The sequence below is a fragment of the Pangasianodon hypophthalmus genome, chromosome 15 (assembly GCF_027358585.1).
Source record: "Pangasianodon hypophthalmus isolate fPanHyp1 chromosome 15, fPanHyp1.pri, whole genome shotgun sequence".
In the NCBI taxonomy this organism is placed as follows: domain Eukaryota; kingdom Metazoa; phylum Chordata; class Actinopteri; order Siluriformes; family Pangasiidae; genus Pangasianodon; species Pangasianodon hypophthalmus.
In genome coordinates this window covers 19,841,594-19,865,871 of record NC_069724.1, presented here as the reverse complement: position 1 = coordinate 19,865,871, position 24,278 = coordinate 19,841,594, and the positions used below count along the sequence as shown (strand labels likewise).

The 24,278-nt window shown below is 39.4% G+C and overlaps 1 protein-coding gene across 3 annotated transcripts in view; it reads left to right on the top strand.

Moving 5' to 3' along the window:
* Positions 1-9,388: 9,388 nt before the first annotated feature.
* whrna (whirlin a) overlaps positions 9,389-24,278 on the top strand; it is a 112,139-nt gene continuing 97,249 nt past the window's right edge. For all 3 annotated transcript variants that reach the window (XM_026929155.3, XM_026929156.3, XM_026929154.3), the window contains exon 1: positions 9,389-10,877. In XM_026929155.3, coding sequence (XP_026784956.1) covers positions 10,164-10,877 — 714 coding nt within the window. In that variant the 5' untranslated portion in view covers positions 9,389-10,163. The remainder of the gene's footprint in view (positions 10,878-24,278) is intronic.

Here is a 24,278-nt window from a genome sequence, read left to right as displayed (position 1 = left end):
CTCTAACTGTTCCTCAGCCTCAGCTATAGCACTCGAGTTCATAAGTGGCCTTAGAGTGCACAGGACTGATTTTTGTTGCGTCCTGCAGGATCCCAGTCATGATGCACACCTCTAATCTCAACTACATGCCCTGTGGCAAGCTTCCTTTAAAAAAAAAAAAAAAAAAAAAGCACCTCCTATTCATATCTGTTTTTTTTTTAATCTGTCTAGAACACTATCTGTGTTTATCTGTTCATTCTAAATAATATATTTGTGTTTGGTTACAGCGGACTCTATTATAAGTCAGGGGATTAACCGTGTTCTGACTCAGAGTGAAAGCGAATAGATTTCGGAATAATCGCAAACAAGAAGAAATGTTTTTAGTAGCGTTTAGATATAATTTGGGATTAATGCCTCTAATTGCTGCACTTCACAGTTTGTCAAAGGCAGATGAAAGAAGAGGATGGATGTCAGCTGCTTCCTGCGGATGACTCATGATTAGGTGACAGTGAGCCTGAAGGAGCCTGCCATCTTGCACCATTTATCCAGAGTGAGTCAGCGGTGATATAAAGACATTCTACACATGCGTGTACTTTAATACATGGAAAAGTTAAAGAATATGATAAAGGGCACACTTTATGTACCCTGTGTCACAAGACTGACTTAACAACGTCTTAAATATGTCCAGTTGTATTGCAGTGTCATGTTACTATTACCAATAATTCATGATAAACTGCTCTAATGCTTGGCTTCTTCATGGTTTATTTGGATGTTTAATGGTTCTAGATGTATACATGAGTTCTACCTGGAACTTGCCATGACACTAGACTGAGAAATGTCACTTGACATGGATAATATCTAATAAAAGGTTATGAGCTCTGTTGTAGGGTTCTACATAGAACCTTCACTTGTTATCTTTGAAAGACAAACCAAAAAACCCTTTAGGTTACTAAAAACTTTTGTATAGGTTTTGACTCAAAAGTTGAGTAACTGTTACCACCCTGAAGTTTTCAAATAAAAGCACATCAGAAAGTCTTTTACCGTAATTTACCATTGATTACAGAACATTACTTTTTATTCATTTGTAGCTACATTTAATATCATCAAACATCCATGAAACACGTTATTTCTTGTTTTTACTTGCATTATAGCAGCTATAAACAGTTGTTCCCTCTGGTTTTTATTCCGTTATGAAGTTATTCAAACAAAAAAATGCAGCTTATCATGTTACCGAAACACTTTCCCATGTCACAAAAACTAAAGAATCAGCTTTACCTCTGAGTGTTACAAATCGCTGAGACTGGAGACTCCTCCCAAAAATGCATAATAAATGTCTCCTCACAGAAAATTTCACCATATCAAACATGACATGTTTTTGTAATTTTCTGGAGTGTCCAACATACAAGTCCCTGTGTAAGCTGTTCCTATAAAAATGATAATGTATTACAACAACATAGTCTGCCAGCCACATGCTAACTTGAGTACAATTAGCAAGAATTAGCACACGACTATTATTACTGTTAATAGTAAAATACATGAAACACCGCTATACAACTAGACATGCATTTTAATGGCAACTCATACTGCCATATGATGCCATATCTTCCAGGATAGAGTGGTTATGTTAGTCTCAGGATGCCAGCTTTAATCAAACACTTACCTGAGAAAGATAAAGAGAGAGGAAGGCAGTGATTCATGGAACAAATACTAAAAATATTGGCCAAGTAGGCCAGTGCTGTGTCCTCAGTGCAGGTAGACGGGGATTAGCTCTACTGGATGTCTAGAGAGCGGCTGTGCTGCGTGGGCAGTGTGCACCGCTCTCATCTCCGCCAGTCTGACAGCCTCTCCACAGGGACCACCTGTCTGCCTGACTATTCAGAGCTAATGGTAAACACTGCAGCTCTCCATATAGCCCGTGAGCGCTCTCCTATGGACTGAAAGGTGCGTCATACGCCCACGTGGCATTCATGCCTTTAACCCGGCCAAACACAAACTGTATAAACTGTCACTCAGAAGCCGGCTTTGCCACACAGCTTCTCTAGATCTCGGTGGTGCGTGGAAACCAATACAGTTTTTAAAAATGCTTTGTGTAATTCGTGATTTATGCCATGCCTCTAACCCGTTCTACAATGCCTTATCAAACCTCAGCAGTTGCAATTCAGAATCAGTGTCTGGATTCATACCCTAACAGTAATATGAAGATGTCAGGGCTAAGTGTGTTAGTCTATGAGCATGAACAGGAGCATATCTGCTGCCTCATGCATATAATAAAGCTTTTTATATCCCCCACTGTGTGCTGAGCTATTCTGACGTGGCATTTCTTGATCCAATTAATTTCATGCCACAAGGCAAGTTGCAAATTATGCATAGCTGCTATTTGCGCTTTTAATGGGCCTCTTTTTTAAATCAGCGAAGGTCAAGAGAATGCAAGTGGGAGAAGATGGGTTCAGCTGAGAGCTATTTTTCAAATCACTTTCAACAGGTTGGACAGAGGAGGGTTAAAACGTAGAGCCTGAGCTCTGTAAATACAGTAGGACAGGCAAGATATTTATCGCATTTACACCATTTACACCATAAATTGAATTCTTAGTCTGAAGGTATTGATGAATTTTCTGCAAGGCAAATGAAATTCTAATATGCTATGTTTCTTTAGTAACAACTTACACAGGGACAAGTATGGCGGATACTCCACCTAAACAGATTTTTTAAAATTTAATTGTTGTTATAATGAAGACTGTCATTAATTCCCCCTCTCAGCGCTCGTTAGTTCCTCTCCTAGTTTCTCTTGTTTTGACCCATGCCTGTTCGTCTCACATTTTGGATATGCCTATTATTACCTTACGTTCTGACCCCAGCTTGGACCTCTGACTACAATTCCTGGTTTGCCCTCAATAACGTTCACACAGATTCCTGGTTTGCCCTCAATAACGTTCACACAGATACACACATGCAGTTTCTTGGTTTCTTTGTTGTTTCATAAATTTTCGAGAGAGAGAGAGAGAGAGAGAGGCTGATTAGGAACTGACTATTTATGGCTGCTATAATACAAGTGATAAGAACTAACTTGTTTCACAACATTAAATGTAACAGTAAATGGATAAAAAATGCAACTTGTTCTTTAGTAAATATAAAATTGCTAACATTGGAAAATTGCTATGATATAAGAGGAATAAAACATTTGGTGGCATGCTGCTATTGGAATCAACATGATTAATTTCCTATAACAGCATACTTTATTGTGTTTTATTCCTTAAATAGCTAACAGGATGGCTATATTATATGTCTATGGAAACAACTCACTAGGATATCAATGGAAGACCACAAAAAATTTAATAGCATGCTCTTAATTGCGCTATATACTGGAAAGGATACAGGCGCATTGATGACACCAACAATCCCAATGCTCTCACTCTGGTCCTTCTTTTCTTGAGAACTAAAAGAAAAACAGCCTAGAGATGAACTCAAGGCAGACTGGAAAGGAGCAAGTTAAGGCAAGGCTTACTAGCTGTAAGCCTATAAGCCCAAATTATGTTATATGTCAATCAAATATCCTGCAAATAGTGAATAGTTTGGTACTAAAGAGGCTTTATTCTCACACAGTATTCAAATGTAGTCATCTGAGGTGGGTGGATATGATGAAGAAAGAAAGAGCATCTGTGTTAGCTTACAGGATTTAAAAAAACTTCAGTGGGTGGATTTGTAATGCATGCAGGCAGTCTGGGTATTGAGCCTAATGAGGAGAGACACCATATAGATGGGCAAAATGAATCAATACAGAGAAACTAGAAAAGGTCAAGGGTGTGCAGGAGTGGAGGAGGAGAGGAGTGAGCAGCTGGTTTTAAAAAAAAAAAAAGCTTGAAATGTCATCCTTGCTCCCTTTCCCAATTTGCAGTAAATGAATTATATTGATAATTAAGGTAATGGGGGCCCTCAAATACCCTTTTTGGGCATGATCTACCATTTTAAGCATCCTGTATGTTTCCGTCTGTCTGTCTTTCCGTGTGTGTTTTCATGAAAATTAGCATTAAGGCCACAATGAAATATAAAGAGCTCACACCAACTGTTGGCTGATTATTTATTCAACAGAAAGTCTGTAAACATTTCAGGGTAATGTTTATGCACCATCTGATGGTCATTAAAAAAGTTAGTAGACACTATAACAACTTCACAAGCAGTCAGTTTGTGAGAATGTCTGCAGTGTAACACTAATAAGTGAATAACACAAGTGAATGAAATGAAGCCCTGGTCATTTTTCAGTAGATTGTACCTTGAAAGCTTTTCATGTTATGGAACAGATCAGCAACAGATCCTTTTTAATTTAAACATTCATTCCAGTTCACTACAGGCTGATAGTGATAGCAGTGTGATTTAATTCTTGCTTCATCTCTACCTAAACCGAGTGATGCAGCAGGGCTTTAGTCTTGTAGTCTGTCAAGCTTTCTTACCTCCTCATCTGTTCACTCTCCTCAAACAGATCAGGTTCCAAAACTTCAACATTCCTGCTAAGTTTCATCATTATTGTGCTTGTCATCTCGTAGATTGTTTCTTCCATAACCCGTCATATAGCTGCATTGTATTCTGGAAATTTGAGAGTCCACTAATTCTGCATTCATGAATGTGACATTGAACATTGCTGAAAATTGGTGAGATAGAAAAGAAGCTCTTGTTCTTTTGTTTCTAGGTGCTTACAGTGAAACCTGACTGTTACCCCTTATGTTTGAGGGGTTTTTTTGTCCTATGAAACACCAAACTGCGACATCAAAATGACATAGACCACTAACTTCTCACAAGAATACCAGAAATTCATCGCCAACCAACAAATTAGCACCACAATCACAAAACCCATCACATATATTTCAATATAAACACATTTAATGTGTTTCAGGGTGGAGTTTTCCTTTAAGAAAGAATGTAATCTCAGAATGGAGAGCAGAATGACAGTTCTTGTTCGAGATAATAGAATTGGACCTTTCGAAATTATATATTTTACAGGGGCAATATATTCCACTCTTTTTAAAGTGATGATTTCTTGTACCACGGAGTAATTTCACCCATAGTCTATTACATAAAGTACTTCTGGTGAATAATCAGCCACTGGCTTTATATTTCATAGTGCATATGTTTCATAGTATTTCATAGTGTTTTCATATGTTCATTTGCATGTAAGTACACACATTTGTACGAAGATAGACAGACAGACAGATGGAGGGATGGATAGATTGAATGTAGTAAACCTATCACATATCTTTTTTTTTTTTACTATCTGCTGCACATTACCCATCCAGGCAGATAAAACTGCACGCCTCTCCAGTCAAATGAAATTGCAAATGGATTTGATTGCCATTGCTGTTTGTTACAGTACGCACAATAAGACACTGCAATTTGCAGAATAAATTGAAAATTAGAGAAATCGCCCAAAGTCATTAACTTTGCTGATACTAGCAAGGGGAGACAAGAACGAGTTAATTACCTTTGCTTATTGTGCTCAAATTCAACTGTTGTCACTCCATCTCTGCCTGTTTTAGTCTAATCTGCTATACTGTACTGTTTATTATGCTTTATTGTAGCTGTTACTCTTTAACTCCATTAATTACTTCCATCAATCTCTCATTCTCTCCTCTCTGGTCTCTCTCACAGCTCCGTGAAAATAACCAGCCACCTCAGTGCACAAAGCTGCTGAACCTTACAAATCTTAAATGTGTAGTCTGTTGACCTGGATCTCAATTACCTGGAAATTGGGGAATTCAGCATCTGACTCAACATCAGAATCAGTCAGCATATTATCAAGCCATGCATGCGTTAAGTGAAATGTGTTGAACAAGAAGTGTGAAACTTGGGCAAACTTTAAACCCTGTGACCTGTCGTAACCCAGATCTAATGGGAAACCAAGAGCCAGCCAAACAGTTTAGAGTTATTAATCCTGGATCATCAGGATGCCAAGATTTCAGGTTCTGCTTTGATAGACTATGGATATTGAAGCATTTTTAAAAGACATACTTCAAAATGTTGCTAGATTTACCTACTGACTGAATTAGTAGTCTTTAGAACTTTACAACAAAGTCTTTAGAACTTTATTTGGAAATGCAGAAAAAATTTATCAAAAAGCATCAGAGTGACTCACACTCATAAAGTTTGTGCAGGCACAAGTCTTAAAATTTTAAACTTTATAAAGTTTATCTCCAAAATTCAACATTCTCCAAATAGTGTTATTCTGTTAAATGATTATTGCAGCAACCAAGCCTTAGCAAGCTCAAAACTTTGCATTTCCATCAGTACTCTGTATTTAATTGAAATAAATGTGCATCATTAAGACATGTAATGATGTAAAACAGTCAAGAGAGATTTACTTTAACTTTTAAAGCAGGAAAAGTTCAAACAGGTTCAAACTCTCACACAGTTTGCTGTTAAAAGTCTGAAAAACAACTATTACAAGACCTAACACAGTTTAGTGTGGAAGTATGTTCCAGACTATTTTCAAAACTAATTGCAAATTGTATTTGCAGTTGTGTATTGCTATTTGTGAACACATAAATTGTGACATAATTCAAATGAAAATGCAAATCGCATATTGCTGTTTGCATTTTTGTTTACACGAATGTACAATGTATGCCAAATTTCAAATGGAAACGCAAAGTCCATTTGCAATTACGTTTCCCATCATTACCAACAGTGAAATCTATAATTCAGAAATAGGAACAAAAACATGACCACACTTTGATTGTGTCATTGTTGATATGTTAACATACACTTTTTAATCATTTTTGTTTGTTTTGGCAATTTGGTTCATATCAATCATTTTTCAGATTTTTGGATAAACTGCAACTATAACATGTCCTCTCTTTAACTGGATTAATAAAAAAAATATCAAAACTCAACTCACTAACTCATTTTATTGTTTATTTAATTTATTTAGATTTAATTTAAAATGGATTTAAATTGACTTTTTGGCCCTCAGTCTACACACAATGACTCATAATAACCTATAATGACAAAATGAAAGGAACTTTATATATATATATATATATATATATATATATATATATATATATATATATATATATATATATATATATATATATTTTTTTTTTTTTTACAAATTTATTAACAATCAAATCTGAAATCTCTAATTTAGACAAATAAGACCCTTTATTTAGTACTTTGTAGAAGCACCTTTGGCAGCAAATACAGCTTTGAGTCTCTTTGGGTACAAGCTTTGTACACCTGGATTTTCACTGTTTCTCCCTCTCTTCCTGGCAGAACCTCTCAAGCTCAATCACACTTGTGATTACTTGTGGTTGTGTCTGTGAACTGCAATCTTCAGGTCTCTCCACAAATCTTGTATGGGATTCAAGTGTGGGCTTTGGCTGGGCCACTCAAGGACATTCAGAAACTTGTCCCAATGCCACTCCAGCACTGTCTTGAATTTATGCTTCCGGTTGTTGTCATGATAACAGTTGAACCTTCACCCCAGTCTGAGGTCGTGTGCACTCTGGAGCATGTTTTCTTCAAGGTCCTCTCTGTATTTAGCTCCATTCATCCTTCTCGCAATTCTGACCAGTCTCCATGTCTCTGTCACTGAGAAGCACCACCATAGCATGATACACCACTTCCATGCTTCAACATAGGGATGATACCAGTTGAGCAGTACCTGGTTTTCGCCAGATGTTGGCACTTGGAGTTCATCCATAAGAGTTAAATTTTTTGTCTCATCATACCAGAGAATCTTTTCGTCATGCATTGAGCATCATTAAGTGCGTGCCATATGCATTTTACTCAGGGCTGACTTTCATTTAGCTACTCTACCATAAAGGCCTGATTGATGGAGTATTTTTGAGATGGTTGTCCTTCTGGCAGATTCTCTCATCTCTGTGGAGGACTGCTGAAGCTCTGTTAGTATGGCAGTTGGGTTCTTGGTCACCTCCTTGAACCTCCTAGCCCAGTTACTGAGTTTAGCTGGAGTCATGGTGGTTCCAAACTTCTTCCATTTCACAATGATGGAATCCACTGTGCTCATGGGGACATTCAGAACTTTAGAAATGGCTTTATACCCTTGCCCAGGACTACATCTCAACACGGTTTGATTACGGATGTTTACAGAGAGTTCCTTGGACTTCATGGTTTAGTTTTTCCACTGTGAATTGTAGAATCTTGTACACACAGGCCTGTGCCTTTCTAAATCATGTCTAAATTGAATTTGCCAAAGGTGGACTCCTTTTAAGTTCTAGAGAAATCTCAAGAGAATCAATGTAATGTATTTGATGTATTTCAGCTCAATTTCGAGTGCCTTGGCCAAGGGTTGGAATATTTCAGTTTTTGACTTCTAATAAATTAGCAAAAAAAATAAAAATTATAAAAATGTTTTTGCTCTGCAATTATGGATTATTGTGTGTAGATTGATTGCCAAAAGTACATTTAATCCATTTTAAATTAAATCCATAACACAATGTGCACAGTGTGCAAAAACTGAAGGGATATGTCAGGTTAGGTGTTATTATGATATACATGTCAAATACATGTCAGTTTCCTTTATAAACCATATAAACTACACTAACTAAAGTGGAAAACATGAAACCACACTGTGTGTTTTTAAAACCATTTTCATTAAAAAAAAATTCTATATTCAGAACTAAAAATCTCTGTTTCTAGATAATCATTCATGATCTGGATTTTATGTTCATTTCAATCTCTAATTAGAAAGATATTATGGAGAAATTTCCCAAAATGTTGATAATTGTTGGGTTTATGTTCTCTTTTATATTGAATAAAAAAACAACAGTCTGTGGGGTTTTCTTGGTTAATTAATAATGAAATGTCTTTCCAACAAACTGTTCTGTAGAAGTATTACACAGTGAAATCAACATTTTAATACTATTAATACCATCCAGAGACTGTGTATTGTTTTTTTATTAAGCATGCAAATTTATGCTTATTTAATTAGACAAAGCCTCATTACCACAAATACGTATCATTTAAAAAAAAGTTCCATATTTTTATGAATATCAGAAAAAATATCTGTATGAATATCAGCTGTATGTACAACAGGTGCATAATAATTGTGATAGCCTATCTATTGTCTTTAATTACCCTATTCACCTTTAGTGTTTTGCCTTAAGATGTGATAATTAAGGGACTCACATTAAAGGTAGTCAGGGTGTACAAACTTTTGCACTCACCTCTGTGTTCAGTGTGTAGGCTAATTAGGGGGAAATGGCAGCTTTTTAGTTGCATACATTTATTTATAAAGCTCATAGTGAGGCCATGTCATCTCTGATGGATGAGTAATTCCAATAAATACAAACAAACAAACAAACCCAGAAACATATTGAAAAGGTCCGGCGCGCACGTGTGTTGTTGGTTACTAAGCAACTTATTCGCGCCCCACAGCTGCGTCACTTCCTGCCGAACGGAGCGAGAGTCAGAGTCGAGTGTGTTCACGCGCAGGCAGCTGAGGAGCTCTCTCTCTGTTTGCGTATGTTTACGCATTAATGTGCTAAAAAACTGTATAAATTACGGATTTTTTTCGGTTTTTGGAATAATTATATTAGCGTTTTGTGGAAGTAGACACTCGGTTTATTAGTTACACCGTAAAACAAGTTTGGACGGATGTTGGATACGGTGTGTCATCGCGTAACGGGACTAAGGGCAGAAATGGAAGCCGGAATGTCTCTCAGGAGAGCGTCCAGGGTGTTAGACTGTATTTGTTTGGGCTTTTGTTAGTTTGTAGAGGTTCAGGTTTGTGTGGTTGGTTTCGGAGACATTGGAGAAGCTCTCCATGCCACTTGACCCCGTTTTCCAGAACCGAAGACGCACCTGAGAGGACACCATTACACCTGAAACACACTCCGAGTGCTGCTTTATTTCATTCAGAGCAGTTAAAAGTTTCATTTAACTAATAACACACTTCAGAGAATGAATAACTCACTCGTTTGGTTTCTGAGAAAGCGCAATGAATTCCATCTGGAAACTTCTCCACAGTGAGTCTCGTGTGTCGTAGCCATATATGGAAAGCGCACTGAAGCTGCTCGACGGGGAGATCAGCATGAAAAGTGACATCCAGGGCTGGCGACGCCACGCGCCGCTCCGGAGCGCGCGGTAGCCGCGGCTTGTCGCTTCTGCGTGTGCGTGAGCGTGAGCGTGCGCGTGACTGGTTGCTGAGAGGGGGCAGAGGTTAGGTGAGCGCGAGGATGAGCGCGGACCTGGAGCGCGTGTCGCTGAGCTCCTCGTCGGCGGGCTCGTTGGCTTCCAGCGCGCGCTCGCTCTCCGCCAATGTGCGCAAGCTGCACGACGCGCTCAACTTGCTGCTCAGCGAGCTGGAGCGCGAGCAGTTCGTGCACTGCCTCAACGTGTACCACGCCAAGCGGAACGTCTACGACCTGGTCCAGACGCTCAAAGTGATCCTCGACGCGCCGAGCAAGCGGCAGCTGCTCCCCATGCTGCGCCTGGTCATCCCGCGCTCCGACCAGCTCCTGTTTGATCGCTACACCTCTGAGGGACTCTATTTAAAGTCAGATTTGCTGAATAGTAGGAACGGGGAGCACGAGACCACCGCCTCCAGCTCTGCTAATAACACTGCGCTCGCGTGTTTACCTCTGCGCGGATCCCCTGATCACCAGAGCACCGGCAGCGACGGGACATCGACTGCGCTCGTCCCTCTGCTGGGCAGACATTTCCTACCCGAACCCCCGGGTGAGGTCAGACAGGTGACCCTGAAGCGCCACAAGAGCAACGAGGGTTTAGGCTTCAGCATCCGTGGCGGATCCGAGCATGGGGTCGGGATCTACGTGTCTCTGGTGGAGCCGGGATCCATGGCTGAGAAAGAGGGACTGCGAGTCGGCGATCAGATCCTCAAAGTCAACGATAAAGTGTTCGACAGGGTCACACATGCCGAGGCGGTGAAGGTAAGATCTACTTTCAAACCTGTGTTTTAATTACACAGCATTTAGGGGAGAATGGGGTTGGTTGTCAGAAGGCCACATGGTCCCAACCCTGGTCCTGGTGAACCCCATGTCCTGCCCATTTTAATGTGGAGTATGGTGTACTCCAGGACCAGGGTGGGGAGCCTGTGTCATAGGGAATGGTGGTGACGGCACTTATACCTGGTACACCATGGTGTCATGATGCCAACTGCATTTTCTCTGGCCGCAAGAGATTTGATGTGAAGCGGGTTTTCCTGACAGAGGTAAAAAAAAAAAAAAAATTGGAATCTGATATTTGTTATGAATGAAAGGGAGATGGAGACACACTGAAGTCACCCAGAGCCCTGTTCGGATTGGATACGTTTATCGGGGGGCATCTGTAATAATTTTCTTTTACACATCTCCTCAGTGATAATACTCTCACATCTGGCCAGCAATAAAATGACCACAGGAGGAGTTTCTAGCGAGTTATATTTTCGACGAACCCGGATGTTTGCGTCACATGGTCGTACTATCACGCGCCATTCACAATATGGCGTCCAAGCGGTGGAAGAGACACTGAAGTAGAGGAGAGGTGAGGTGAACCAAAGTTCAAGCAACAATTTGAAAATACAGTAAAACAATAATCACAAAGTATACGAGAAGCATCCATTTTTAGACTCAGGACATGAGGGCAAGTAGTAGCAGATAAACGTCTTTTTTCCCAACGTGAGGAGACATCTGCATAGAAAATCATGGACATGTGTATCCGGACAGGACTAAAATGATCAGATGACTGCTGAGGTTGGTGAAAAACAGTAATTAAGCCTGTAATTTTTTTAGAGGAGGTTAGAGAAAAACACTGACAAGACTGATCCAGACAGAAATAAAGTCACAGAGGAGCACCTGTAAAATAGGAAATTACCTCAGGACCCCATATAAATTTAATCCTGACCAGATAGGGCTTATGCAGCTAAAAAAGTGGGCAGAACGGAGTGTAATGTGAATATTGAATATTTGTCTTTGATACCTTTCTTGGAGGTCTTTAGCGTGCTTTTTATCATATCCTTCGTTGTGGGGATGTTTTTCATATTCATGATGAAGATGCTTTTTAACTTTTACACTGCCAGTCCAGTGCCAAGTTTTTGAACATCCTATATTTTTAGCAATTTTACTCTAAAATCTGAAAATCGAACCAAGGAATAGATATAAGTGAATTGAGAAATGAATGAATTGAATTGGTAAAAGAAAGACAGAAAGAAAAGGACTCCTCTGGATTAGAAAAAACAAAACTTCATTTTGTTGCACCAGTCTAGCTCTAAACTAAACGAAAAGGCCAAAATGTTTATCACTGTAATAGGCACACCACATATTTATGTTTTACAGTTAAGACTAACACAGGCTGTGAGTCTTTTATCTGTCGACTTAATGAGTTTGATCCTCCTTTAATAAAGCACTCATTTAGAGTCCCATCAGGATCCAAGATTTAGCTTTCCTTATTGTTTTCCTTATTATCTGTGGCTGTAATAGTGATTAAGTAAGGAATAAAACACTTCGGGGTGTGCTTTTATAGGAAAATAATCGATGAGGGGGTAGTTTGATGTGGCCCAACGCAGCCCAGTTACCATCCAGTTCAATTATTCTCAATTATAGCATCTCCCAAAGAGTACTCTTTGTACCACAGCATTTTTTTTTTATGGAATGACATGTACATTTTTCCCATTTATAGTTACGTTGTGGAACATCTGTAAAACAAACATTGGTTCCTGTTATCATTTACGTTATAACTGCTATAAACGGTTGGTTCCTTACTAGCTTCTCTTTTTTCCTCTCTTGACGATATTAAGACAAAAAACAGCTTGTCATGTCGAGGAGCATCCTGGAGACTTTTCAGTGTCACAAAACATAAAGTTGCAGCTTTACCTCTGACTGTTACAAAGCACTGAGACTGGAGGCTCCTTCCTTAAATGGCAAATAGACATCTCCTCACAGAAAACTTCACTGTAGCAACAATTACTCACTGCCATACAAGGGCCTGTATAAGTGGTTAGTGTGTAGGACACTCCAGGCTTTCATTAGGATTATATATAAGTTTGGTTATTATCATTTGTTTGATTCAAGAGCTATGACAGCCCTGATCGTGACTACTGTGTTTTAAGTAAAAAAAAAAAAGACTGCAAGAGTGAATGGTCTCTAGATGTAAGTGTTAAAGCTGTATTATTTGATTTTCTGACATCGCATAGTATAATAACGTATCAAAGACTCACATCTGACCCTTGAAGACACTGTGTTAGACTTGGGCCCATTTCCTTGATTAATTATTTATTTATCTAAGCCAAGGAGCGTGTCCGTCCATAAAGGAGTCAGTGTAATTAGTTTTCTCTTTCATGCCTCAGCATAGGAGGTCCATACAGCTGCTCATTTCATCAGCCAGCTCACCGCCTGTTGTTATCTTACGTCAGTAATTGCATACCGCATGCTGAGTTTTGATCGATATACACAATATGTACTCTCTTCATGCATATATTGAATATCACTGCCGTAGGGATGAGAAGTTATTGTTATTTCGTACAAATCAAATATTCTCAGGTCCTTCTCAGGTGAGTGTTTACATTTGGCCTGGACCCTGTTACTATTTTTTTAAATTATGATATCCAAGGTGCTGTAATTTTTAGGCAGTACAGTTTCTACATGTAAGAAAAAAATACGGAGCAAAATCTATGCAAAGAGATTAATGTAGCAAGCGTGTGGTTAATGCTGCAACAATTAATCAGTGTTATTGACGAAGCTGATTATGAAAATACATCAAGGTGAGTTTTTAAAATTGAAACACCATTTACTTAAAACAACAATAACTTGATAGAATGTAAGGCTGTATAGATTTATTTTTCTGGATAGATTGGAATACAGCACTGAAGCCATTGTGAAGAACGGCAGTGCTACTTTCTCGCCGAGTTGAGTCAAACTTTAGGGGTGCTTTCACAACTGTTAGTCTGTTTGGCAAGTAAAATCTAAAATATACCAAGAGAGATACTTTTGTTTTGGTTTGGTTTTGCACTGCACAAATTTAAACAAACCGAAAAGCAAAAACAAACATTGGTCAGAAATATGGAAAAAGGTGAACAAATCTTTTCCACGAGCACATATAGATCATAAAAATGACCTGAGGCATGGAGAACACAGAGTCAGCACTAAATAAATGACTAGATAATTATACAAATAACTAGTTTATGACATTTTGTGAATTATGTCCATTGTTTATTTTCTGCTTTTGTTTATTGGTTCAAATATCTAGAACACGCTGCGTTTCTGCAGTTCTGTTCTATGGCTCAGTTTGCTCCTCATAGTTCATTTAGCAACCCAAAATACACAGCATGTTTGGGAACTGGGTTGATTCAGGGTCAAATTGCTTTCTCACTGCAATCGAATTGCTCTAGATTTAGACTGGAACGCGCTCAGACGCTCTTGGACCTGGTGTTTCCGTCCACACCTGAAGGTCATCGTTCTGCCCTCACCTGCCAAAGCACACTAAGGTGAATTCGCTGTAATTGAATAAAAATTGAATATCTTGATAGCACAGACTGAAAAAGACAGCAGTGGCGATAGCTGAAATATAAAAACTGTGTGTGTTTTTCACACAAAAAAGTACAAGCTGGATGCAATGCTGTGTAAACAAAGCAGAGATGCACATCAACAATGCACCAATGTTTAAAATGTAAGTTCCCAAAATTACCTCCTGCGAGGTAAGTGAAATGTGACTATACCTGTCAGTGTTAACTCAAATTACACAGTGGTTTATGGATGCTTGATATTTTTGAGATGTCAAAGTGTACTAGTAAAAATGTAAAGTACTATCTTAATAGTTAGGATTAATGTAGGTCTTTTATTCCCTTTCGTACCCTAATATCATCCTCTATGCTCAATTTTACTCTTGTTGCCCCTATTAACTAACAGATCTTATTTTTTCTTCTGTTTCTGTTAGACAATACATGCTACATTTTGGCCTGATATTCTGATAGTCACTTTGAAGACTGTGAAATGACAGATATGGTCTGAAGCATGAGTGATTTCATCCTCACTATTAAGATCCATAATGGAGACTTACACCTTAACACATTAACTACACATGAGCTGTAGCCCATGTGTGTTGCTTGGTCAGTTTATCTATTAAACTAAATTGTGGGCATTTTTTAGCAGAGAGTGCAAATTAACCAAAACATGCAATTTTATTCATTTGAGAACTCAAAATATCAAACTCAGAGTATTTGTGCCTTCCTGTTATGGTCACCTATGACCTTTTTTTTCACTTGTGGCCATTTTAACTAAATTGTGTACTAAATTTAAACTAAATTTGTCACTTTTAGGGCTCTGTGGGTCTTTGTGGATCCGATAAATAATACTTTGACAGCCCTATAATAAAATTGCTGTCAAAGATACCATCAAACAAAATCCATTAAAACGTATATACAATTTTAACTCCACTTGTTGCTATAAGATGACGTCCACTATATGGCAGTGATGCAGCTGGCCGAATGAAGATAAAAAGCAGAGCCAGTAAACAAAGAGATGGCAATATCCCTCGGACAGCTGCCATCCTCTCATAAGCACGACTGCAGTAAATATCTTCAGAAAAGAATCTTTTAAATGTCTGCTGCAAAGTATTTCTTAATATAGCTTCTCTCCAGCTTCCCTGGAGCACTGCTAGAGAGGAAACCCTTTATATCAGCAGCTTCTGAGTGCTTAAAATACCTCTAGGGCTTAATGCCACAATTGAGTAAACAGTTTAAAACTTTTTCAGTCTCATTGCTTTTTTTTGTCCTGCCTTATCACTCCTGCTGGGGAGCTATGGCATCGTAGGCAGGCACAGCACTGACTGTAAATCTTCTGCTTCACACCCTCACATAGACGGAATGAGGAAGGAGCGGTGGAGGAATGACTCCTGGTTAATCACACAAGTGCCTATAGATGGACTTCATCATGCTATGGATGTGCCCACAGTTGGATGATGCATGAGCATGAGAGCAGTCCAGAGGAGAGGAGTAATTGTTAATGCAGGGGTTGTCGACCGATGTGGACCCAGCAAAATATTTCACCAAACTGAACTGAGCAATTGAAAAGCACCACTGTGAAACAAAACATAACAACTTCAAAGTGCATATTTATATCCATGAACTATTCATTAATTCTTAAGCATTAAATGGTCACTGCTGTCCCCATTCAGCCTTGTTATTTGCTTATCCAGACCTTTATATGTAAGGAGTTTTGTGTAACTGGATTCTTTACCAATTTTAGTTGAATACCCCTGTTTTATTAGCAGATAAAGTAAGTCGGAGTTTTAGAAAAAATATTATGTCTCCATATGTTTGCTGAACCAGCCAGCAGGCTGAGTTATCTTCATATTTTAGAAGCAGAAGGAGGGCCATCTGTCTCTGGGACAATGTGACTGTCCTCTGGGTCTCTAGTGTTCTTCATGGATATTGTGATGTATCTCAGCTTATTCAAAGAAGATAATCCAACAAGTAGGGGAATTAATCGGCATCCCCCCCTGCCTCCTAGTGGAAATTATATGTCCATAGTTGGATAGGTTTAGATGAACACACTTGAGTGTGTCTGAAGCAGGTGTGCGTGTGTGTGTGTGTGTGTGTGAAAGAGAGAGAGTTTCTGTGTTCATGCAGTAATGAGTCGTATCACATGATGGGTAGCACAATCTTCAGGGCTGTCTGAGTTTGCCTCCTTCTCAAGCAAGCTGTGATAAATGACTGTGCCCAGCAGTCCCTTTTCTTCTCCTGGTGAAAATAAAGCTAAACAGCAACTACAGTAGTCTAGAATGTGTGGCAGAATGTTCGTACATTCAGTACACTCAAAATTCAAAATAACATCGACAACAGCCTGAATATGGATGTGTCACCAATTGTCTATGTACACTACATGGCCAAAAGTTTGTAGACACCTGACCATAACACTCGTATGTGCTTTGTGAACATCCTATTCCAGATTTAGTCCCCCTTTGCGGTTATAATAACCTCCACTCTTCTGAGAAGGCTTTCCGCTAGATTTTGGAGCACAGCTAATTTGCTCATTCAGCCACAAGAGCATTAGTGAGGTCGGGCACTGATGTTGGACGAGAAGGCCTGGAGTGCAATCGGCATTCTAGTTCATCCCAAAGCTGTTTGGGTTCGGATTGGGGTTCAGGTCAGGGCTCTGTGCACGCCACTCACGTTCTTCCACTCCAATCTTGGCATATCATGGCTTCCTGTCTTGGACCTCGCTTTGTGCACAGGGGCATTGTCATGCTGGAACAGGTTTGGAACTTTGTGGCAACAGTTTGTGGTGAGTCTGGTGTCCATAAACCTTTGGGTATATAGTGCATATGTAACTGAATTTATCAGTTTTGTCAGGTGTCCCATGTACACCTTAAAAAAAGGTCCAGCACCCCGAAGATTTTTGTAGTTGGTCCCTCTGTGGGAAACTTGAAATATCACAAGCCAGATTTCTAGCCGTTGTGAAAAAGTATGGTATTATCTGTCAGATGACAGACCACAGACTCTTCCTGTAGCCCAATTAAACATTTATAAAGCTCTGTTCACATAAATGACTGAATCCTGACAATGGTATATATTTTCATGCTTAACCATTAATGACTAGTGTATTGCTATAAATGCAACAGTTTGTGGTCATGTTTTGTTTAGTAGTAGTATTTCACATTGCCACTTTTGACTAATGCCAAGGACTCAACGTGGGGAGAATCTGTTTCTGTTTGTGTCATCATTTTTTTAAACAAGTTATGTCATTGGCTTGTTAATCAGACCAGATAGGGTAAAATGAAAAATCGGTGAGAATAATCCATGGAAACATATCTAAATATAGATGTCTTCATGTCGGTTCTGGGGTTTTATGAAAAAAAAAAAACCATGTCTGATTTTGATCCATCTGGTAGACTGCAGAGCATAAGGCTACTTATGGAAGCATAGGAACTGATTGTCGTTCCAAGCTTCATTCAGTGTCTGTTTTGAATTATTACCTAAATGATTCAGAAAATGCTTTAATTTGTGCAGAGATGCTCAAATGAGGATAATTACTCAATGCTTTTGTTGTCCTGGCATTGAGAGCTAAATTAGACTCAAATTTCTGCCAGTGTTTTGTTTGCAGTTGAACAGTAAGGCAAAGAAAAAGAAACCAGATTCTTTTTTTCCCACAATTTTATAGCACTTAATGGCAAGAAAGGATCAGTATTGATTGACTTACCAATCTCTCTCTCTCTCTCTCTCACTCTCTCTCTCTCTCTCTCGCTCTCGCTCTCTCTCTCTCACATAGAGTTTGAACAGGCAAGTTTAGTACACACTGGGGGCTTCTTTCTCAACACCTTTCAAACTGAGTTAGGGTAAAATCAAACACACACACTGTGTTATATTATCGAGACTGAGAGAAAGAATACTATGCTTACTAAAGCCGATAATTCATTCATGCTCAGTCAGGGAGAAGACAGAAGAACAGAAGATGAGGGAGGAAATGAGGAGAAGCGAGATGAGGATCAGCCAGGATGGAGAGAGAGAAGATGAAATGTACACCTTTAAAGTATTGCTCTTTTAAACATAAACAAGAAAACAGGACACATGCATGGAAGTTAAGGCTTTAAGATTAGTTACATAAGCATTGTTAAAGAACATGCTATGGAGAAGAGACTACAGTCTGGCAATTCAATTCAGTTACTCACCTGGGAGGCTTAGAGTGTTTTCGCATATGTAAAATTTAGTCCATTTTAATTGAACCTTGGTACAATTAAAGGACAGAGCTCTAATGCTACAGAAATGCCACCCCCCCATTTTCTCCCCAGTTTGGTTTTGTCAGTTTCCACCCACCTGCCTGCTTTCCCCTGTCAGCTGACAGCTATCAACCAGGGAGGGTTCCTCAAAGACACATGAAGCCGGCTACCAAGTTTTTTTCTGCTCTCAAGTGCTGCTCATGCTACATCACAGAGCACCGTCACATACTTACAGGAAAGTGCTATCTACCCTCTTCAGCATACATGAACTCACAGATGCCCACGATTGGGTAGTGTTGAGAATATACCACCCTTTCCACCCAGAGAGCACAGCCGATTTTGCTCTCTTGACTCCTAGCCACAGATGGCTATGGCATTGCTAAACCATATCAAATACCAAATAAACCAAAATGATACATTTAGCTCTGATTTGGACACAGCAAACAGACTAGATGGACTAACATGTGGAAAAGACCATTAGAGATCATGTCAGAGATGTTACCAATTACCAGTCACAATCCACTTTATTTACAATTATATTGGCTTACAAACAATGTTTTAATTTATTGTGTATATAAGCACACATTAGATACTAATTGAGAATAAGAATGAAAAAAATTTAGAAAGGAAAATGAATGGGGCATGACGTCCAGTATTCTTGTTGAATTGACAGACTTGTTTTTATTGTTATGCAGATAAGCTTTAACGTCCGTACTTATTCTTCTTTATATATGCACAGGGTAGATAATGTAATTTACAAACTAACTCATTTTGGATATTATTTAAACTGCTACTTCTTAGTGTTCAGTAGTAACAGTGAATATTGAAAACGTTCTGCTGTTCTGTTCATAGAAGACAATAAGACTCCTTTCTTTGTGTAAGGCTTGGCCTATTTCACCCCTGATTATTTAGGAAGGAAGAATATAGTGCAGTAATTTAATACAGCTCACTTGACCCCTCCCTCTCCCTCTCCCTCTCACCTACCCACTCTTTGTCCACAACATCTCTTGCTCAGACTTGAGTCAATGGTGGACAAACAATAACGTCTTTTAGCTACAGATGGCAGATAGACAGAGAGAAGTTCTGTGTTGTGTGTGCATCTCTAAAGACCCAGTACAGTATTGATGAGAAGGTCTGCCCTATCGTACTGGTGAGTGCCATGGCTCTGTCAGAGGCCTCTGATTGGCTGCCATGATCAGTGACTCCTGCTGGTAAATAATTAAAGAAGCAAGCCACCTCACCTCAGAGCTGCCACTGCTTCACTGCTGTTAAGCTGCTCAGAGAGAGAGAAAAACGAGCAAGAGAGAGAAACTCCCTCCATACAGGCAAAGAAAATGATATTCAGGTGTATTTTCACCACTGATTTTTATTCTTATTTCTCTAAGAGATGCTGGTCTCTATTTGTCACCATTTGACCCACTGTCTTCTACTTCTTTCTTCATTTATGCCCCCTGTCTCTGATAGCCTCACTTGACTAGAGTGCACATTAACGGTGCACATGCTCTGAATGCAAATATGGGTGCCCGTATTACACATGAATATGTCTGGAATGAACATATACAAGTTGAAAGGATGCACAGAACCACATGCATCTCTGTGATATTGTTATACAGATTAAATTAAAGTTCTATTGATGTGATTGACATTTTCGGACTTTGTACGCATGGCCCAAAGCACTGATTGAATTATGGATGTACCAATCTGATTATTGGTATCAGTTATGATTTGGCATATTTTCTGATCCAATCCACTGATGTACTTTATACCAAGGTCTTGCGCAAGAATTTAGGGCTCTACATCTACATTGCCACTACATCTGTGATGTTTTTCATGACTTAACAACAAAAGCTTGTAGAGCTTCGGTTTGAATACAAAGAGGATGTCAGTAACATTTAGTGGCTGACTTGCTCATTTTGGGGGGGTAGGTGTGATGAGGGTTGCAGTGGATCCAGAGCCTATTCAGAAAAGATGGGGCAAATCAAGAACACCACCTGGATGGGATGCCAGTCCATTGCAGGGCACCATACACACAAATTCACTCACTGACACTTATGGGCAATTTAGTATAGGCAATCCACTTACATGCATGTTATTGGGAGGAAACCACACAGATCCAGGAGACCTTGGAGCTGTGAGGTGGCAATGCTACCTGCTACACCACATTGTCACATTGTCTTACAGTGTATTGTGGGAGGTCAAGGTTTCCACGTCACATCAGATAATGACTGGAATACCTCATATCTCTGTACACCTTCTCATCTGGTGCAGTCATCTACTTAGGTCTTAGGTATGACTGACAGTATTCAGCTCTGTTCTTCCCTCCAGAGGAGACCGCAGTCACAGTGTGTCTTTTAGCTTACTTTAAACCTGAATGAAGTATCACCACCTAAATCTCAAACCTTCCAAGAACAGAGATCCTTGTCACCTTGGAAAGTTCCATCAATTATTTGGCAGGCATTGGCTATATATTTTTGGTAGTACAACACAACCTCTCCAACTTGCTGTCACTACCATCAAGCTCCACCAGTAACTTTGGGTTGAAATTGTTTACCAGTGTCCTTCACAGACTACACCACAACGATCTTATATTGCAGCTTTGCCAAGTATAACACCAAAAAGATCAAACAGTACTTGTCAGAATATGCAACAGAACTTCATGCCCGGACAGATGTCATCTCACTGCAGATGAATAAAGCTGGTATTATGACTCTGTCTCACTTCACATAAAGTCATAAATATGTCTACCACATATTGGAGTTGTAGTTTGTATATATGATCCCCACTACTTAAGGGACCAAAAGTAACTGGACAAGCTAACAATCATGAATGAAATTGTCATTTTTAATACTTGCAAACCATACTTGGGAACCACGAGAGGAGAAACAGTATGTAACTTTGACTGATAAATGCTTGTAGATATGTATATATGAGATGTATTTATAAGATATGTAGTGTATAAAATTTGAGGTCTAAATAATTCTCATCCTCAGTGGTGCTTCTTGCCAATGTCACATTGTGCCAGTAATGAGACTGCAGTGGTTATATTACCTCTTTTGATTTTCACGGCACACATTAAGGAACATTTTTGTCACTGTGCTGTCATTGTAGTGTTTCCCATAGGTCTGACATGTACTTGGGTGGGGACTGAATGTCCTAGTATGCTTATTAAATCTTTTTGCATATATTTCAGGTATCATGTGGTATACGACCAAAAGATATGGATGGATATTAGAAATAACAAAAGCTCTATTTGGACATGGAACATATAATGCAAAACACGTTCAGCTCTCTCTCCCTCTCTCACTCCCCACTCCCTCTCTCCCGTCCCCCTGACCCATGCTGCGTTCATCTCTGCTATTTGCATTTAGAATTGGTTTTCCAGACATAGATCAGGTCCAGGTGTGGACAAAATTAAGTTTAATCATTCTTTTGAGATGTAATATTCTTCTCTTGGCCAGTCATTGACTTTGGCTGGATTAAGGTTGAACTAAATTTTTTAACTGCTGGTCAGTTACATGTTGCACAAGCTACTCTTTTCTATATTCTAGCATGCAGTGGGGATAACCTGCTCATGCCAAGTATCCACAGGTGCTACTGTTGTGCTGTTGTGCTGTTGTGCAAACATACAGCTGATAAATGGAAAAACTCAGAGCTCCTTTCACCTATAAGTAATATTTGATCATGGTGTTATTGTCAGGGCAGAGTAGGACTGGAACAAAGCATTTAAGAGTAGTCCCTGAAGACCAATTTTGTCATGCAAATCTTTTACAAACAAGGACGTTTGTTCTGTTTGTGTGTGTTTTTATGTGAATTTTAGGACTATCACAGGGCTTCCGTTGTATTCAGGTCGGGGTGTTTATGCAATTAAGAAGCAGAAGCAATCTCTGTTTGAACAAATTCAAACAGAATATGTACATTTTTGTATACTTTAATTAAAAGGAACACCTGTACACCTGACCCTTCATGAGCCAATGTGTCCAATGAGCCAATCATGTGGCATGCATAAAATCATACGGATACAGGTCAAGAGCTATAGTTCATGTTCACATCAAACAAGATGTGTTCTCAGTGACTTTGACCATGGCATGGTTGTTGTTGCCAGATGGGCTGGTTTGAGTATTTGAGAAACTGCACCCGGGCACAACAGTCTCCACAGTTTACATAGAATGGTGCAAAAGAAAAATGTGATATCCCATGAGTGACAGTTCTGCAGGAGGAAATAGCTTGTTGATGAGACAGGTCATAGGGGAATGGCCAGACTGGTTCGAGCTGACAGGAAGGCTATGCTAACTCAGACATTCAGTCTGGTGAACTGTGGCGAGCAGAAAAGCATCTCAGAACACACAAACCTGTTAGCCAAGAACAGGAATCTGAGGCTAGAATGGGCACACACTCACCAAAAGTTGAAAATTGGACAAACATCACATGGTCTTTTTTTCCAAACTTGTAATTGCTCTAGTCGACATTCCTACTAGCGTATACTATCATCCTGAATTTAGAGTACACCACTCAAATCAAGAGTTTAATTTATTTGGTGTTAACTGCTTTTATGTGCACCACCTCTCAGCTGATTGTGCTGCTAATTTAGTAGTAGATGCTGACGGCAAAAACAAATCCTTATTTGCCACATGGGGATTTAAACCATCCGAAAATAATAACGCTCCCTGATGACTGAAATATATTCATACAATCTTGATGTGATCTGCTTATATGAAGAGCTCTTTATCAGAGGGTCTATCATCTTAAAGAGCGATGTGAATGCTTCGAAAACTTATTTTCATATTGAGCATACTGAGATCGGGGGTCACATTGCTGTGTACTAGAGGGATTTTAGAGGGGAACTCAAGATTAATATGTTCAGAGGAAATGATTAAAGTCTCTCAATGTAATTGAGATGGCCTGAAGCAGACTTTAATATTACAAACCCATGTGTAATGCTGCACTGATATGAGAGAAGTATGTCAATATTAATTTAGCAGAGATGCACAAGTGGTCAGGACAGGCCACCATTTTTCATTATAACCACCGGATTATGATGCCATGAGGCAATAGAGGCGAGCGGATTGGATGACTTACTCGGACCAGCCAGATGAAGATAATTGATTCTCTTCAAAGATTTATATTTCTGCGAAAGTCTGAGAAAGTGCAAGTGGTTTTCCGAGTGTAGGCTTTGCGACGTGGATCAACACAGAACAGAGATTAGTTCAATGTCAGAGAGACTGGATCCGCACCCAGCTTTAACATATGCTCTCTGACTGATTAGTTTTCCTGTGGAGAGCTGCCAGTGCGGTCCATCACTTTGATACGCTCGTCTCCTCAGCCAGGCCCGTGGGCTCTTCAGACAGGGAACGCTCAGCAAATGCTTCATATCCTCCTGTGGCTAAAGGCTGAGCTAATGAGAAAACTGTGATTTGATAGGTGGTATAGTTGTCCTGTCATACATCATTGCCATCACACAGAGAAAGAAAGAAATGAAGGGAAGACAAACTGTGCGACTCTTATTGGTGCATCAGAAGGATTGTACTCAGTTTGCTGAAATTGTTGCAACATGGAAGTGTTTGAAAGATGTTTAGATTGTTCTCAACATTTTAATGTAGGAATTAGGATTGTTATGGTAACATGGTTTCCTGGTTTTTCACGGT